We start from the raw sequence: 18932 nt of genomic DNA on the forward strand, positions 1-18932 counted from the left end.
TTTTTAGCTGTCCATATAATTTCTTTCTATTTTTAGTAGAGACGAGGTCTCGCTCTTGCTCAGGCTGGTCTCGAACTGAGCTCAAACAGTCCGCCCGCCTCGGCCTCCCAGAGTGCTAGGATTACAGGCGTGAGCCACCGGACCTGGCCGAAATTTGTTTTGAATACTGATAAAACTAAGGTCTTACACACTAAGTCCCTGGATTACTGAGTAAGACTGGGAAAAGATCTGTCCTTTGAAGGGATCACTCGGTCCGCAGGAGCCCTGGTTTCTAAGCGAGCAGGTCTCCAGACAGCTGGGGGACCCAGGAAGGATTCAAATGTCCCAAGTGCTCGGGCCTCCACCATAGCTCCTGTTTCTGTTTAAATATAATCCCTTGTCAAAGAAGGGATAGAAAACAGAATCAGTAAATTCAAATTTTAAAAACCCATGACTCATTCCAGATATTGATCCTGGGTGGGCACTGATTGGTTAAAACATAGACATAAAAGAAATGAGACACCACTCAACTTACGAAACCAAAACAACTGAACATACCGCTTGCTTAAGGGAAAATCTGCCTCGCTGAGCAGAGCCAACTGCTGGCCGTCCAAGGCTGGACACACCTGCTTGCTTACGGGGAAAGCCTGGGCTGACGGATGAGGCAGGTTCAAAACCAGCTCTGGGCTTACTGGGAACCTTCACCACAGAACAATCCTCGTGCTCCCAGGACTGAGGGGACTGCAGTCCTCACGAGGATGAACTGTGGCTGGTGCCATTCCTCCACCTCTAGAGAGGTCAGCTTCTTCGGTGAGCTTCAGGTCAGAGAAGCCAGCAGGATTGGACGGAGCCAGACAACTTCTGTGAACCGTGGAGGATACCGAAGTCAGTGCGCCCAGCAACGCCACCACCCGCTTCGACCTAGGAGCACAGACCTGCCCCTTGAGAAGTCAAGTTCTCTCCCAGCTGAAACGTGAGCCTATTTTGTGGAGCGCGTGAGGGGGGCTGCACCCTGAGTGTCCTCGGTTCCCCCAGAAAAGACTGAGAAGAGCACCTCAAGCATCTGGAAGTCTCTCCTCGGAGAGAAGTCCCCAGCAAGTCCCTTCAGGGACTTTGCTCTCCATAACGCCACCCTCTGAAAGGAGACCCAAATCTGGACCAATACGACTGTCATTACAGAGTATGTGAGTGAGGAGAAAGTGTGCCCTGGGGGGATGAACATGTGTTTTGGCACCAGAGGGACTGCCCATGACAGAACAGGGCCCTCGAGCCAGTCACCGAGCCTCTCTGAGCACCAGCATCTTGCTATTAAAACTTTTCAGTGAATACAAAATCCCTCACTCACACAGTTCTGGTTCACAGCAGGAGGGCAATAAACAGTAACTGTTACGTGGGTATGTCTTGCAATTTATTTCCACTCTGGGGAGAGAAAACACATTTGCAGTATCCAAATGTTACACAGACACTGCAAACTCGAGTCAACCAGGTGTTATTACAAACTGTGGCCTTGCTCAGCCGCCCTCTGCAGGGAGGCCAGGTGCCTCCCCAGAACCTCTGCTGTCATTGCTCTTCTTTCCACAGGCTGGGGCCCCCATCTCTGTCGGCTGTCCCCGGGTGCCCAGGAGCGAGGTCTCTGCTGCCCGGTTCCTAAAACCTATTGACAGAAGAGAAGGGCTAAGCGCGGTGTTGGGATGAGGGGCTGAGACAAGCAAGGAGGACTCTGCCGGCCCCACCCACCCTTGGCCTCCTGCCAGGCGGAGACACCCCTTTCAGGCGGGTTCCCAGACAACTCCTGCCTCACCTCTCTCTGTTTTCTGCAACTGTCAGAGGCTTTGCAGATCTTTGACGTCCACGTAGGGCTAACCTGGGTGTGGTGTGGCAGAGACGACGGGCTGTCCACAAAATGCGCCCCTGCCATCGTGTTCAGACCAGCCAGAGAATACTCTCCCCAGCACCCCTGTGCCCTACACTTAGGGACAGATGTGTGACTGGGTCCTAGCCCATGGAACATCAGAGGAAGTGACACATGCTACCTTCAGGCCTGGCCCACATACAGCCCCCAGTGCAAAGCTCATCTGTGGTCTCTTCCCTTTCCAGGGTGAGTTCTATGGGGCAATCTTGGGAGCCACGCCTTGGCAGGGCATGATCTGTCCCCTGAAAGTGGCATCCAGGTCCCACATGCACCACTTTTCTGAGTTTCTCATGCAAAGTTTCCCTGCCCAGGGCCCATCAGAGCAGCAGCACTGAGCCAGGACGACCTGAGGTTTCTCCTGCCCCTTCCTGCTCACTCCCTTCTCAGGCCACCGCCTCCTCTGCCCTCTGAGCCCATCTGAGAGGGTGCAGGGGGAGCGCTGTGGCAGTGGCTCAGAGTCTAGAACCAGTGGGTCTCTGGGCGTTGCAAAGCTGTGCGCCCCAGCCCTGCCCCCAGGCCTCTGCCCACCAGACCTTCTTTCCATCCCCTTTGTCCGGGCTGAGCTTCGAGGAGTGGAACTGCCTCTCAAAAGCAGCCTGACTTAGGTCAGTAGTCTTTCTCTCTTTCTCTTTTCTCTTTTGGTTCTTTTCCGCACAGATGAGCTTTTCAGGACTGCAAAGAAAAGTTGAAAACATTATTCCCACTCGGTACAAACTGAACTGTACCGTTCAATAATTTTGGAAAATTAATGATCTTAATACTCACTTTATGAAAAGGGAAGACTGACTACACATCACTAGTGGCTGTCCCTCAACCCATCTGCCCCACCCACACACCTGCTGGCACAACCCTCAGGGAGGGAGTGACTCCTGAGACCCCTCTCCGGGCTAAGCACCTGGTCCAGAACCTCCATCCCTACAGTTGTAATTGTGACAAAGGGGCTTCCAGGCAGCCTGAGTGCGCAAAGCAGAAAGGCAGGATGGGCATCCAGTTTCCAACACAGGCACAAGAAAGCAGTGAAAGCCAGTGTGCAGAGAAAGAGAATGAAGCAGGTTCATAAAGAGAAGCAACAGTGAGAGTCACATGTTTCCCACAAGGTAGGGACTGGCCTCTTGGTCCCTCAGGCAGCCTGGTTTTCTTCCTGGCTGTGGCTTCCATGATATACTGGTGCTTTCTAACATTTCTAGCCCCTCTCCCCATCTGTTTTCATTTGGGAAGGATTCTGGTTTTGGTGATCAAATTGTCTCTGATTAATGTAGCCAAAGTCCTTTTCTTACTTCATCAAACAGCCACGTGAGGCCCCCTCTCACAGGGTTCTGCCCTGGGAAGCCCTGCGCTATCTAGGGAAATAAGCCTTCTCTTGTCTCCCTTCATTTATTCATCCAACAAACCATTATTCATCCTCTACTATGTTCCAGCTGAGTCCTGGAACACCATGATAACCTCAGGGAGCTTGCTGGAGCAAAGGGGAGCAAGGGTGGTGGTGATGTCGAGTTCTAGTTCCCTCTGACAGTTGCCCCTCTTGCCTGCATTGGCAACCTGGCGGCTCAGGGAATTATAAACGTGCTGACTTGTGGTTAATAAATATTTCTTTTTTGTTTTTATTTATTTATATATTTATTTATTTTATTTCAGCACATTATGGGGAATAAGTATTTCTTTTCTTTAGGGAGATGGGATTTTCAAGATGAAGCCTGAAAGAGTGGTAGGGACCAGGTAGTGCCTTACGTGCTATGTTACGGCCCCTGGACTTCACTGTAAACGTTGCGGGGAGGAGACCAGATTGAAGGAGGAAGGCCACTGAGGTGCTGTGTGACAGCAAAGGCAGAGGAGCCAGAGAGGGGAGACGAAGGAAGCAAAGCAAAATAAAGCCTTTGTCTTCTTGGCGAATAGGAGTTATATAATTACTGATGTTTAAAAAAATGTTTGTTAAAATTGATAGGGAAACTATGAAACCAGAAACAGAACATGAAACTTCCAAATCACTAGGTGAAACAGACACAAAGTCACTGTTTACTGCAACAAAACTCAGGATGGGGGATAAAAAGGAAAGGAGCATAATAGGACTTCCACTTTTGCATGGAATATAGAAGTTTACACATGCTAAAAGTGCTGCAGCAGTAAGTAGAAAACACCAGAAAATTTACCCCCAAAATCGATAATTTTAAAGTCATTGGATAGCTGTAGAAACAATTCTGGCAAGGGGAGAGCCCTTCAGTAATGAGTTGACAATGTCTCGCTCTTTCCTCCTCCCACTCTGGGAGCATTTCAAATGCCAGATTCCAATGTCAAGTACCAGGGTACGGACTGATTGCTCTCTACTCCCAGTATCTTTGGTAGAGTTTTTCTCCTGGGGCCTGATTGATGTCTGGCAGTTGGACATTTAACCTTGTTTTCAACATCTCCCTCCCACTGATAGGTAAGTCAAACAGTGTACTTGGTTCCCCAATGGAGGGCAGAAACTCTCCAGACCCCTGAGTATACACAGTATTCCCCAAAACCTATTTGAAAAAGCACCAAACAGAAATTCTAGAACTGTAAAATAAAATAACTAAAATTAAGAACTCAATGGATGGTTTAACAACATATTATTGGACACAACTAAAGAGATAATAAAATATCTGGAATCAAATATAGACAGACAAAAAAGATGGAAAATATACAAAAAAGGGGAAGAGAAAGAGAGGATACAGTGAGAAAATCTAAAATATGTTTAACTGGAGTACCCGAAAGAGAGGAGAGAACACGGCAGAGGTAACAGAGAAAATGACTGAGAACTTTCTGAAACTAATTAAAGATATCAACCTACAGATACAAGAAGACTCATGAATTCCAAGTAGGATAAATATAAAGAAATCCACATCTAGAAGCATCATATAAAACTACAGAAAATCAAAGACAACAAGAAAGTCTTTAAAGCATCTAGAGGAAAAAGACAAATTACCTTCAAAGGAACAACAGCAAGCCTAGTAGCTGACTTCTCAATTGAAAGAATAAAAGACAACAAGATATATTTTGAAAGAAAATAACTGCCAACCTAGCATTCTTAGTCCTGTGAAAACATCCTTTCAGAATGAAGATGAAATCTGAAAAGGCTACATACTGTATGATTCCCACCATATGACATCCTGTAAAAGGCAAAACGATGGAGATAGTAAAAAGATCAATGGTTGCCAGAGGTTGCGGGGAGGGAGGGATGAATGGGCAGAACACAGATGAGTTTCAGGGCAGTGAAACTATTCTGTATGATATTATAATGGTGGATACATGTCATTGTACATTTGTCAAAACCCATAGAATGTACAACACCAAGATTGAGCCCTAATGTAAACCATGGACTTTGGGTGATAATGTCAATGTAGTTTCATCGATTATAACCAATGTACCACTGTGGTGCAGGATGTCAATAGTGGGGCTTGTGTATGTGTGGGGACAGAGGGTACATGGAACTCTCTAGGCACTTTCCACTCAATTTTGCTGTGAACAATAAAGATTATTAAGTATAAAAAAAGGAATAAAAGTGAAATACAGACATTTTAAAGCAAATAGAATCTGAGAGAGTCTTCATGAGCAGATGCACACTTAAGGAAACTACAAATGGTATTTCTTTGTTGTTTGTTTGTTGTGAGGTACATACATGAGGCCTAGAATGTTCTCCAGAAGTGAGAACGAAAAAGAGAGAGAGAGAGAGAGAACAAGTATGGCAAAATGTTGATGGTTGTTGAACCTGGGTGATAGGTACATAGGAATATGCTGTATTCTCTCCATTCAATATATTTTGAAATGTTTATAATAAAGTATTTATTAATAAAAAATAGGTCAGTGTAATTTTCCACATAAACAAAGGAAGAAAAATCATAATCATTTCAATAAATGTAGAAAAACTTAATATAATTCCAAATCTACTCATGACATCTTAAAAAATAACTCACAGCAAACTAGGAATACAGATGAACTTCCTTAATTTACTAATGGAGATCTAAATATAACGTAGAGCACAGTAAAACCTGAAAACTTTCCCTCTGAGTTTAAGAATGATACAAGGAAGCCCACTATCACCACTTTAATTCCACTTTGTGCCAGAGATCCTGATTGTTACTATAAGGCAAGAAAAAGAAATAAAAGGTATAAGGAATAGAAAACAAGAAATAAAACTCTCATTATTAGCATATAATATTGATTGTGTATGTAGGAAATCCAGAAGACCCTATAGATAAAATATTAGAATTAGTAAAGTATAGCAAGGCTGCCAAATAAAAAATCAATATACAAAAGCAGGGCCAGGTGTGGTGGCTCATGCCTGTAATCCTAGCACTCTGGGAGGCCGAGGCGGGAGGATCGCTCGAGGTCAGGAGTTCGAGACCAGCCTGAGCAAGAGCGAAACCCCCTCTCTACTAAAAATAGAAAGAAATGATTTGGACAGCTAAAAAATATATATACACAAAAAATTAGCTGGGCATGGTGGCGCATGCCTGTAGTCCCAGCTACTTGGGAGGCTGAGGCAGTAGGATCGCTCGAGCCCAGGAGTCTGAGGTTGCAGACACCACGGCACTCTAGCCCGGGCAACAGAGTGAGACTTTGTCTCAAAAAAAAAAAAAAAAAAAAATATATATATATATATATACACACAAAAGCATTTTATTTCTATACATTAACTTCAAATAGCTAGAAAATAAAATTACGTATAATAGTAACAAAATATAAACAAGTAGGAATAAATCTAACAAAAAATCTACAAGGCCTTTAGACACGATTTCTCATCCATAGTATTTATTGACATTTGGAGCTGGATAATTCTTTGTTGTAGGATACTTAACGGCATCCCTGCCCTCTGACCACTAGATGCCTGTAAAGCCCCACTCCCCTGACAATCAGAAATGTCTCCAAACAATGCCAGGGCAGCATGACTCCTGATTAAGAACCACTCCTTGCTGGGCATGGTGGGTCACACCTGTAAGTAATCTCAGCAAGTTGGGAGGCTGAGGCAGGAGGATTACTTGAGCCCAAGAGTTTAAGGTTGCAGTGAGCTATGATTGTGCCACTGTACCCCAGCCTGGGCAACGAGCAAGACCCTATCTCTTAAAAAGCAAAACAAAACAAAAACAAACCAACCAACCCAAAATGAACTACTCCTTTATATGAAATAAAATAAGACTCAAATTAATGGAGAGCTATACCATATGCATGGATCAGAGGACTCAAAATTGTAAAGATGTCAGTTCTTCCCAAAGTGATGTACAGATTCAAAGCAATTCAAATCAAAACCCCAAGTATTTGTTTGTTTTTGGATTTATGTTTATATCTATATGAAATTTGAGCTCATTATAAAATTTATAGGAGGAATTGTTCTATCAAGTATCAAAACTCATTAAAAAGCTATAGGGGCCGGGCGCGGTGGCTCACGCCTGTAATCCTAGCACTCTGGGAGGCCGAGGTGGGCGGATCGTTTGAGCTCAGGAGTTCGAGACCAGCCTGAGCAAGAGCGAGACCCCATCTCTACTGAAAATAGAAAGAAATTATATGGACAGCTAAAAATATATATAGAAAAAATTAGCCGGGCATGGTGGTGCATGCCTGTAGTCCCAGCTACTTGGGAGGCTGAGACAGGAGGATCGCTTGAGCTCAGGAGTTTGAGGTTGCTGGGAGCTAGGCTGACGCCACGGCACTCACTCTAGCCTGGGCAACAGAGTGAGACTCTGTCTCAAAAAAAAAAAAAAAAAAAAAGAAAAAGAGCTATAGGGAACTAATAGGCCAGAATAGAGAACCCAGAAATTAAGTACATATAAGGGCACTTAATTCGTATCAAAAGCTGCAATGCAGAGCAGGAGGGAAATGATGATATTTTCAATAAACAGTACTGAGGAAAAAATAAAACTGGGCCCCATACACAATTTACACAAAAAGCAATTCCAGTTGGATTATAAACCTAAATTTAAAAAGCAAAACTATAAAGCTATAAACCTTCTGGAAGAGACATTTTAATATATAATAAAATGTATAAAATGCACAATAATGTATAAAAAGCACTAATTATAAAGGGAAAAGAAAGATAAATTGGACCATATTAAAATTAAGAATATCTATTCATAAAAAACACCATTAAGAAAAGTAAAAACGCAATCTCCAAAATAGAAAAAGATACTTACAGGACATATAAGTGAAAAGAGGTTTACAGTCAAACTATATAAGGAATACCTACAAATCAATAAGAAAGACAAACAACCCAACTGAAAAAAATGACGAAAGTGTTGAACAGATAGATACTTCTCAAATGAGGAAACCCAACAGCTAATAGAGATATTATAGTAACCCAGTCTCATTGGTAATCAGGAAAAGCTATTGTGCAGCCATCAGTTCTACTCAAATGACAACGTCCTACCATAGCAAAGGTCAAAGGGAACGTAAAACAACAGTATTTCTCATCCATGCTGATGGGAGTGTCAACTGAAACAGCCTCTCTGGAAAACAGCTGACCATTATCCTATGACCCAGCCAGCTCCACTCTTAGGTATACACCCTACGAAATGTGGCTTGTGGGAGCCAAAACACCTGCAACAGATTGTTCATAATAGCCAAAACATGGAAACAACCCAAATGTCCATCAACAGTGGATTGATTAAATAAATGATGTCATAGTCACACAACGGATACTACAGAAAACAGAAAGTACTACACTGGAGCTATACGCAACAGCATGAATGCATCTGAAAAGCATAATGGGGAGCAAAAGCAATCAGTCATACTCGGAATTGTACCCTTACGCACTTCCAACAGATGAATTGTATGGTACGTAAATTATATCTTTTTTTTTTTTTGGTCCTTCTTTGACTTTTATTTTTCTGTTTACTCTTAAAAATTTAATGAATTTTATTTTTTAGAGCAGTTTTAGATTCACAGCAAAATGAAGTGGAAAGTACAGAGAGTTGCACGACATCCTTTATCACCAACGTCTCCAAACAGAGGTACATTTGTTACAATCCAGGAACCTACATTGGTGCATCATCATCATCACCTGAGGTCCACAGTTTACATCGGGGCTCACTCTTGGTGCTGTACATTCTATCAGTTTTAACAAACGTATAATAACATGATCCTATTATCATAGTATCTTCCAGAATAGTTTTACTGCTCTAACTGTCCTTCTGTGCTCCACCTATTCATCCCTCTCTCTCTGCTAATTTCTGGCAACACTAAATTTTTTTTTTTTTTTTAGTCTCCATAGTTTTGCCTTTTCTAGAATGTCATATGTTGGAGTCACACAGTATGTAGTGTTTTCAGACTGGTTTCTCTCACTTAGTAATATGCGTTTCAGGTTCCTCCAGGTATTTTTATGGCTTGGTAGCTCATTTCTTTTTAGCACTGATTAATAGTCTGGATGTACCACAGTTTATTTACCCATTCACTTACTAAAGAGATCTTCGTTATTTCCAAGTTCTGTCAATTATGAATGAAGCTGCTGTAAACACTTGTGTGCAGGCTTTTTGGGTGGACGTAGTTTTCGACTCATTGGGAGGAGTACCAAGGAGCACAATTGCTGGTTCATATGGTAACACTGTTTAGTTTTGTAGGAAACTGCAAACTGTCTCCCCAAGGGTCTGTACCATTTTGCATTCCCACCAGCAATGCATGAGAGTTCCTGTTGCCCCACATCTTTGCCAGCATTTGGTGTTGTCAGTGTTTTGTCCGTTGGCTGTTCTTTTTTTTTTTTTTTATTTCATCTTATTGTTATGGGGGATACAGAATTGCAGGTTACATACGTTGCCCCGTAAATTATATCTTGATAAAGATTTTTTTAAAATGTCAGTCACAAAAGAATGCTTTAAGTTTCCATTTACATGAAATTAAAAAATAGGCAAAATAAACTGTTAATATATTAGTTGCTAACACCACAGGGAAAACAAGGAAGTGAACACTTAAAAGAGTGAAGATGGCTCTGGAGCAGGGAGGAGATTGTCATCAGGAGAGAGCCCTTTGTTGACCTGGGTGGTGATTTCACAGGACTGGCTAGGGGATTTGCTGTCTGTATGTATTATACCATCCTCTACATATATTCCCAAAACAAAGGTGATGCTAGTAATAACAATAAAACTATAAACCACTAAAAAAAATGTGACTAGTTATAAGATCTTCATTAGGAAATAAACTAAATGGCAAATTAAACAAATGTTTGCTTGCTCATCTGTACCTGCATTTACTGGGAGTTTTACTTCCGGGTCTCGCGGAGGCTTTATGCCACTCTCTTGGAATCTCGCTGTGTAGAGTGAAACTGAACTGGGGCAGTCGGGCATGCAGCCTGGCCTTCTCTATTTCTTTAAGTTCTTTTGTGGAACATCGTTGTCCTACAAGCAGATAAAAAATCTAAATCAACACTCTTAAAGACAATTCCAGTTGCTCTTGGAGTAGGCAATCACTTGACAATTAGCAGTCTCGAAACACGAAGCCCAGTGATCACAAAGCACCTGTCTCATACTGAAGACTAGCTCTCTTCTCTTCATCCACCTCTTGCTGTCTTTGAAACAGAGGATCACAAAGTGGTGACACTGTAACCTACAAGAAAAATGAGACTCTTTGAAGCCCCAAGTATAGTTTGTATTAAACTTTAAAAATCTGTCCTAAGCATTCAAGTATGGTCTTACTGTATACCAAAGCAGCTGAGAATAAAGATCCATGAATAATGTCACTCCATGGAGCAGTGGAAAGGTAAATATCACCCGCCTCAGACGAGGATCTCTCACAGAGCCTAAACGGCTGAACGGGTGGAGGAAGAGACATGCTTCTGCTCGGGGTTCTACTGTATCATTGCATCAGTCAGTAAGTATTTGTGATGCCACTGCGTGCCACATCCAGATTAGGACCTGTCCTCGAGGATCTCTTGGCCTAGAACAGCCTAGTCATATGCAATGGCAATCTAGTCATGACAGGAGTCAGCTCGGGACACTTTAGGAGCATGAGTCAGTGCTCCTGATCCGGCCTTGGGGGAAGAACACCTCCTGGGGAAGCTGACTTGTCTCTAAGGACTTGTGAGAACAGAACAGCAGGTGACCAGAAGTAGGAGTTTGTGTCACAGGGATGTACAGAGGTTATGGAGAAAGTTTTTTCTTCCTACCCCTCCTGATTATAAGACTTGGGCTGGGTGCAGTGGCTCACGCCTGTAATCCTGCCACTCTGGGAGGCCAAAGTGGGAGGATCACTTGAGGTCAGGAGTTTGAGACCAGACTAAGCAAGAGCGAAACTCCGTTTCTACTAAAAATAGAAAAATTAGCCAGGCATGGTGGCGCATGCCTGTAATCCCAGCTACTCGGAAGGCTGAGGCAGGAGGATCACTTGAGCCCAAGAGTTTGAGGTTGCTGTGAGCTAGGCTGACACCACGGCACCCTAGCCCGGGCAACAGAGTGAGACTCTGTCTAAAAAAAAAAAAAAACAACTTAGAGAGACTATTTTTTCCCCTTCTTAATTTCCCCCACAGCATGTCACCCAATGCTGGGCCCTAAGCACTATTGATAGATAAGCAATTACTGAATAACCAAGGCAGCATAACATGTGCTGCCTCCCGCCAATGAGAGTCTGCTCATAACCAAAAGAGCCTTTTAATCTTCATATTAAGGATCTGGCTTGGTTTTCTGAGAGAAGCAAAATAAACCACTTCTCTCTTTAGACCCAAACATAATTTTTGAAAAATTAATAATATCAGGTGGCTATATCTGCTACACAGGCACAAAAAACCAAAGCCTACATTTCTCAATTTTAACTCATATATTAGCAGTTTAAAAATTTGAAGACTTGGCCAGGCACAGTGGCTCACACCTGTAATCCTAGCACTCTGGGAGGCCGAGGCGGGAGCATTGTTTGAGCTCAGGAGTTCGAGACCAGCCTGAGCAAGAGCAAGACCCAGTCTCTACTAAAAATAGAAAAGTTAGCTGGGTGTCATGGTGCACACCTGTAGTCCCAGCTACTCGGGAGGCTGACGCAGGAGGATCCCTTGAGCCCGGACGTTGGAGGTTGCTGTGAGCTAGGCTGACACCACGGCAACAGAGTGAAACTCTGTCTCAAAAAAAGTAAAAAAAAATCTGAAGACTCATTATAAGCTCAACTATTAGCTCTTCTGAGCAGCTTTTCCTGACAATCCCTCCTATACCTCTAGTGGAAAGGTGCTCTCTCCTGAGTCGCACGATCCCTGCCCTGACTCATATGACACAAGTGATACACTCCACCACACTCACTGCCCACATCTCTCTCTCCCTCTTGTGCTTTAAGTGTGCTGAACGGGAGTGAATGAATGAAGGAAGGAACAAATTATCACACACATGCATGCCTTGTTCACAATGTAAATTTCCTTCAGAGTCCAATAGGAACTTTGGGTTCCTATTTTAAATCTCAGGAGAAATGCTTTTGTGGACTTTTTTTTAATGAACAGAGAATAACTACAAGACTTCTAAGATGACTAGGTTTTCCCCAACCCCAGAGCTCTGAAGAATAAACAAATATAAGTAATAAACCTATTCTACCTTTCCATAGCTTGGGTTCTTTTTCTTCATATAAAAAGGATCGCATACTTCAGAATCATAATGTTCTCCAGATGCAATTTCCTTTAGGAAAAAAAAATACACTTTAGAGCAAATCACCACATACAAACTGCTTTGCAAGATTCATAAAAGCCAAATATTTCATTCCATTTTTATATAAAAGGATAGCTGCAAAGGTAGAAGAAGCCTCAGAAGTAATTTAGACTCAGTGAGACTCCACCACCTTCTGGGAGAAGTAATCATTTAGCTTTAGTCCCAAGTCATCCATGAGCCTTAGTTTGAGAACTTTCTGCTCCATGAGGCAGACACTTTTTTGGTCATTTTAACCACTAGAAAGTTTGTCCTTAGATTGAGTTTAAACCTGCCTTGTAACTTCCAGGTGCAGATACTAGTCTAACTACATTAGCTATAAGTCTGCCTTTTAACATTTAAAGCTTTCATTCCTCCTCATGTCTTCCCTTCCTCCACCAAACACCCTACTTCTTTCCGCTTTTCCTCCTGTGAACTGCTGTCAAGATTCCACCCTCTTCTAAAGGTTATGCAACTGGCAAGTGTCCCCTCCACAGTGACATCAGGAGTGACGGGATAAGGACTGGGTAGACCAGGACTTTGATGCTGCCTACTCTGAGCACATCTTCTCTTAATACAGCCTGACAGCTCAGACATTTTCTTGGAAGCCAGCTCACAGGGTTGACTTAGGCTGAATTTACTGTCATTTAAAATCACTTGGATTTCAACACATGCCATTTCTAAGGCGTGGCCTCCCCATCCTACACTTGTGCAATCACATTTCTGGACACAACTGTAAGAATTTGCACTTCGGTTTCAAAGAGATCTGGATTCAATCTTGAGCTCTGCCTCCTAGGGTGTTTAGGAAACAAGTATTTAAGGTGCATATTCAGAAATTTTGCTCAGTAAATATACTTAAAACGCTCTAATCCAGCTAAACTACTCTAAATCACTAGTAAATATTAACACCTGGGGTGGGGTGCTGGCGGGATCCTGTAGCACACACCTAAAGCCAACATATTTCAATTTGGTACTGCAAATAGGTGGCCTAAATTCCAAAAGAGAGTCCTGACCTCAAAACTAAAACAAAAAGAATCTTCAAAATAAGAAACTAAATTTTATTGTTTTGTAAAAGCAAACAGAACAGAGTATAGAAACTGTTAGTCCCTACACCTAATGGTCAGCTAACTCAGCAGCCATCAAAGCCATTCTCCCTTGCCCCCTTCTGCTACAGAGAGTAAGAAGAAAGCTACACAATCTTTTTCCTGGCCCTGCTTACAGCTAAGACTTGCTGTGTGAGCCAGCTGTGGCCAATAAGACCTGAGGGAGAGTTGGCTAGGGACGTCTGGGGACTCTGTTTGCTTCCCGATCAAAGGAACAGGGTAAGAGAAGAGCCCCCTGGCACCATTCCTGGCCCCTTCGTCCTAATTTGAACGCAGACCTACTACCTGGAGCTGTAAGCAACCATCAGGCAACTGTGAGAATGACAGGGATAAATTGAAAATATTGAGGATAGCAGACTAGAACAATAGAAAAAAAACTTGACATTGTTATGCTGCCAGATCCCACCATGAGACCACCCACCCCTCAATTTCTTGTTAGGTAAATAATAAATAAGTGCTTTATGATTTAAGGCATTGTTATTTTATTAACATTTACCTAAAAGCATTCCTGATAAATCCAGTTCCAGATCAATACTCCTATCCCTTCCACTTGAAACTCCAGGCTTAAGAATGCAGTATTACAGTTCAATTAATTCATCTTAAATACAAAAATAAGCTTGGGACTATTTGCATAACCAGTAAAATATTCAGATTATACTTTATTTAAACTAAAACAAATTCTTCATACCGTTTTGCTTGTGTGCTTTAAATAACATTCAAAATTCTCTTGTTTCATTTTTTCAGGCCCTCTATATGAAATTACTTTTTCTATAATTCTCTGCTGAAGAGGCTCTGCAACATTTACCACCCATTTTTTATACAACATCTCTTTTCTTCTTTCCTTAAAAGTATCCAGATGCTGAAAATATTTATCCAATCTCTAATGAAGTGATACAAACAAGGAAAATAAATTATTAAGAAATTTTTCATTTATTGTCATTTAAATAAGGAAGATAAAACACTTGTTCCCACTCATAAGCTCTCAACCACATTCAGGTTACAAAGTCCTAGTATCAGGTGAAGCAACAAAATAAAGTTCAGTAAGAGGGGCCAGGTGCGGTGGCTCATGCCTGTAATCCTAGCACTCTGGGAGGCCGAGGCAGGCAGATCATTCAAGCTCAGGAGTTCGAAACCAGCCTGAGCAAGAGCCAGACCCGACCCTCCCCCCCCCCCACCGTCTCTATTAAAAAATAGAAAGAAATTAGCTGGACAACTAAAAATATATAGGAAAAACTAGTCGGGCATGGTGGCAAATGCCTGTAGTCCCAGCTACTCAGGCTGAGGCAGAAGGATTGCTTAAGCCCAGGTGTTTGAGGTTGTTGTGGGCTAGGCTGGCACCACAGCACTCTAGCCTGGGCAGCAGAGTGAGACTCTGTCTCAAACAAAAAAAAGAACAAAGTTCAGTAAGAGAACCTGAGATCACAAAGCAAAAAGAACTCAAAGTTCTAAACCACGACTGTGCCTTCAGATTAAACTGCACCTAACTCATGAATCAGATTAAAGCATTTCTAATTCATGAAATTCTTGCTTCTTTTTAAGGATTTCATAGCATTCCTTGGTCACCCAGTCCATCTAGTTTTCATTGTCAGGAAAGTCTGTGACAAAATTAGAGTAGAAAGAACACTAGACTTGCTTTCACACCTCTCTCTGATCAATAAAAGGAGGGTAATCCCATCTACCTCTTTGGATGCTCAAATGGGAATATATGTACACTTCTGTCATACATTGTAAATACAAATGTCAAAGTACTATAACACCTTCCTTCTCACTGAAATTAAACCCCTCTTAAGCTTATTGATTCCACAGTGACTATCAGTTACTTCTTGGTCATTAACCTTAAATACTAATTCATTTCTGGTGGTTTTATATATCCCCACTGTAATGTGGGAACATATGAGAATGAGGTAAGTTTTAGTAGGAAAGAATTTCTATTCAGAACCAGGACAAACGGGAGCAGTTAGAACAACTTCCCAGATCCCTTCAGAACAGATCCAAGTGAGATTTAGGACTTCTTAACGATCCTGCAAGGAGGTGGCGCAATCTCAGATCTACATAGTATTGTACAAACAAGTACTCATTTTGCAGAGGAGCCTCATTCTCCCTGCAAAATGAGGCTCTTTGACATGGTGACATCACTCTTTTTCCCCTAGAACACCCTTAGAACAGTCTATAGTCAATTCTTACCTTCACAACATAATTTTCTCTAAATAATATTGCATGTACAGCTTCATCAATGTTTTTTCTAGCCAATACCTAAAATTACAGAATTGAATATTAGGATATAAATCCTGAAGAAATAAACTAGAATGACAAAAGTCAGTGTATTTTACCAATAATTTTAGTGTAAATCTACTGTCTGTATCTTAAAGTATATTTTGTAAGTTTTTATTATGGAAAATTTCAAAAACTACTTTCCATGAACCCCTAGCCCATGTTCAACAATTATCAACTCAGGGTCAATCTTACTTCATCTAAATCCCTACCATTTTTCAGCCCTCCACCCAGACAAACCCCTGACATTATATCATTAAATCCTATTTTTTAAACTACAAAGCAGCTTACTAATTAAAGGGATTCTCTATAAAATGAATCCTCTTTTCATTCATACATTCATTCATTCATTAGGGATATTTTAAAGGGCCCTTGAAGCTTTTTGTCTTCTGCTAGGTCTCTTCATAAGTCAAAACAACAGAAAGTTTGATTTAGTTCAACCAGTCCCAAGTCTCAGAGCTAGTTTGTGTTAGCTCCTGGTCTCCTACAGATACTCTCTAACATCTGGGGACTTAACTGTTTCCATTATGAGTCTGGGTAAAGCTGATGCACTTTTAAATCCCCACTTTGCGGCTTTTTCAGTTAGAACACTATGAACTGATCTACAGCTTTTGTTCTTACGGGACTAAGTAGGAACAAATAAAAGGCAATAAAATTCCAGGATCTGGAAGAGATACACTATTACCTAAAAAAAAAATGTCTCTAGTGAAAAATGACACAGGTTCTTAGAACTATGTTATTTAGTCTATCTCTGGCTCTTCTTTCTGTTCTGCCACACTGAATGCATCAAAACAAATTAAACTCCAATCTGTGAAAGAGAAATCTCAAAAAGAAAAGTTGTATTTTTACCCATATATTTGATAACTTCACATGCAATCTAAAATGATATTCAAACAGCTACTCAGGTCTTTTCCAAAACAAAGCTCTCTTTATAACATAAACAGAATCTTATTTATTTAAAACCTTCTCACACTTATTTGAAGATGGCAACTGAAAAAGTTTGTAAAACAATTAAACATGTTTCCTGATTCTACGATATAATTTTAGAATCAATCTATTTATTTGAAGAGGTAGGAAACATACATATTTACAAGCATCTTGGGAAATTTTTTTTTTTTTTTTACACATTCTAGGTAAGATTGTTAGCAAATGTTATATACACTCGGTGTATTGTGTCAGATTCTCAATCTTTTTTTGTTTAAAAAGTTTTTGTCTTCGATGGCTCCTTCTTCCTAATTTTGCCAGAAAATATAAGGAAGATGTTATGACTTGTAGCAGCTCTCTGAAACCCACAGCTTTCTGTGCACACACATACACAAACTGTCTCACTACTTTACCACCACCACAAAAGGCAAAATAAAGGAAAATTTCCAAGAGTTTTTTGTTTGTTTACAGCGGGGCAAATCATAGGATCATACAAAACAATGAAATGTTCTTTATGAGAAAATCATTCCCAGACGCTGAAGTGTAAAGAACTAACTGGCTTGTCCCGCGTGGCCAGCTGGGGTCCCTGCTTTTACCTGCTCGCCCGCCCTCAGGCTGGCGACAAGAAACGCTCTCGGCCAAATCTGATTCCGGGCCGTTCCTATTCAATTCTTTCGCGCGCTTACCAGGGGCGGGGAACCTGCGGCCTTCTGATTTCAAAATCGTTCTTTTTTAAGCACCAAAGAAGGCAAGAAACGCTTCATCTTCCTCTGCTGCACCCCTCTGAAGAGAAGGATTTGTTCTGTAAAATTTGGATTCAGTCAAAAGGCTGCACTTAAGAACCTAAGGCCGCAGCTTCCCCACCGATTCTGGGAATATACGCGTGATTAAGGCAAAATATTCCAGCCTGAGCAAGAGCGAGACCCCACCTCTACTAAAAATAGAAAGAAATTATATGGACAGCTAAAAATATATATAGAAAAAATTAGCCGGGCATGGTGGCGCATGCCTGTAGTCCCAGCTACTCGGGAGGCTGAGACAGTAGGATCACTTAAGCCCAGGAGTTTGAGGTTGCTTTGAGCTAGGCTGACGCCACAGCACTCTAGCCTGGGCAACAGAGTGAGACTCTGTCTCAAAAAAAAAAAAAAAGGCAAAATATTAATAGATCTAAACTCAAGGGTTACGTCCTACCGCCAACATGACGTCGCAAAGTGCCGAGTTATTTTACCTCCATCAAAGAAACTGACTCGGGCTCCGGCCATTCTTTTAATTTTTCTGGCCCGAAGTGTCCCTCATAGTTCGAAGTTTTCGTGGCAGCCATGGGTAGCAGAAGCCCCGAGGGGACAGTGAACTGAGGAGACGGTCGGACGGTGACCCTCGAGACCGCGGGGCCGCTGGGCTCAGACAGCGGTCTGAACCGTCGCCCGGCCCTTCCCAGCGCAGGTGAGTCAGACCACGAAGCCAGGACTCCCCAGAGGGGTGCTCGCCCCTCCCGGCCCGCCCCGCCGCGGCCGCGTCGCCAGGGACCGGGGGTGGAACGCGGCCCGCCGGGCCTCAGCCCGGGTCACGGCCCTCACGGGGCGAGGTCGCCGCCCGGGCCCCACCTGGCCGAGGGGCTGCCGCCGGGCCAGCTGCGGGGTGGTCGCAGGCTCGCGCTCCGGCTCGGCGGGGCTGCGCCGCGCCCGCGTCTCGGGGCAGCACTCAGGGGCCGAACGTCAGGCGGGTGCGGGCCGCGCCACCGCGACGGTCCCGGGAACGGAAAGGGAACAATTTTGTTTCACAACAAATTAAAACGCCGCGTTTAAGCCGAGCCCCTGTAACCTCGACCGTCTCTATGCCTCTCCCCGCCCGGCCGCGGCGGCGCCCGTTCCCCTGGGCCCAGGCCGGCGCGCGGGCCGCCAACCGTCCGATTCTCCGCCGCCCTCCGTTTGGATTTTTTTAAACAAATCGAGGGCACGTACACCAATACGAAAGGGAATTTACCGTTTGCTTGTAAGATTGAGGGCGAGAATTTAAAGAGGAATCATTTTGGGCGAAGTAGCTGGCCACTTTTTGATACTTCCCATTGGACGCTATAGTTGCAACAGATGGACCTTGTTGGATTCTGATTTGAAGACTCCAACTATTAAAAACTTAGGGACAATAAGGAAA

At 42.8% G+C, this 18932-nt stretch overlaps 1 protein-coding gene across 1 annotated transcript; it reads right to left on the bottom strand.

Annotated features, from left to right (window-relative positions):
* Positions 1–1397: 1397 nt before the first annotated feature.
* On the bottom strand, positions 1398–18285 carry FAM228A (family with sequence similarity 228 member A). Its single transcript, XM_069494720.1, has 8 exons — positions 18010–18285; positions 15771–15839; positions 12397–12477; positions 10351–10438; positions 10077–10230; positions 2425–2563; positions 1781–1843; positions 1398–1633 (listed from the first exon to the last, which is right to left on the bottom strand). Exons 1-8 carry the CDS (start codon positions 18100–18102, stop codon positions 1472–1474), a joined length of 849 nt encoding a protein of 282 aa, XP_069350821.1. The 5' UTR covers positions 18103–18285; the 3' UTR covers positions 1398–1471.
* Positions 18286–18932: the final 647 nt, after the last annotated feature.

This window comes from Eulemur rufifrons, chromosome 19, assembly GCF_041146395.1.
Source record: "Eulemur rufifrons isolate Redbay chromosome 19, OSU_ERuf_1, whole genome shotgun sequence".
NCBI lineage: Eukaryota > Metazoa > Chordata > Mammalia > Primates > Lemuridae > Eulemur > Eulemur rufifrons.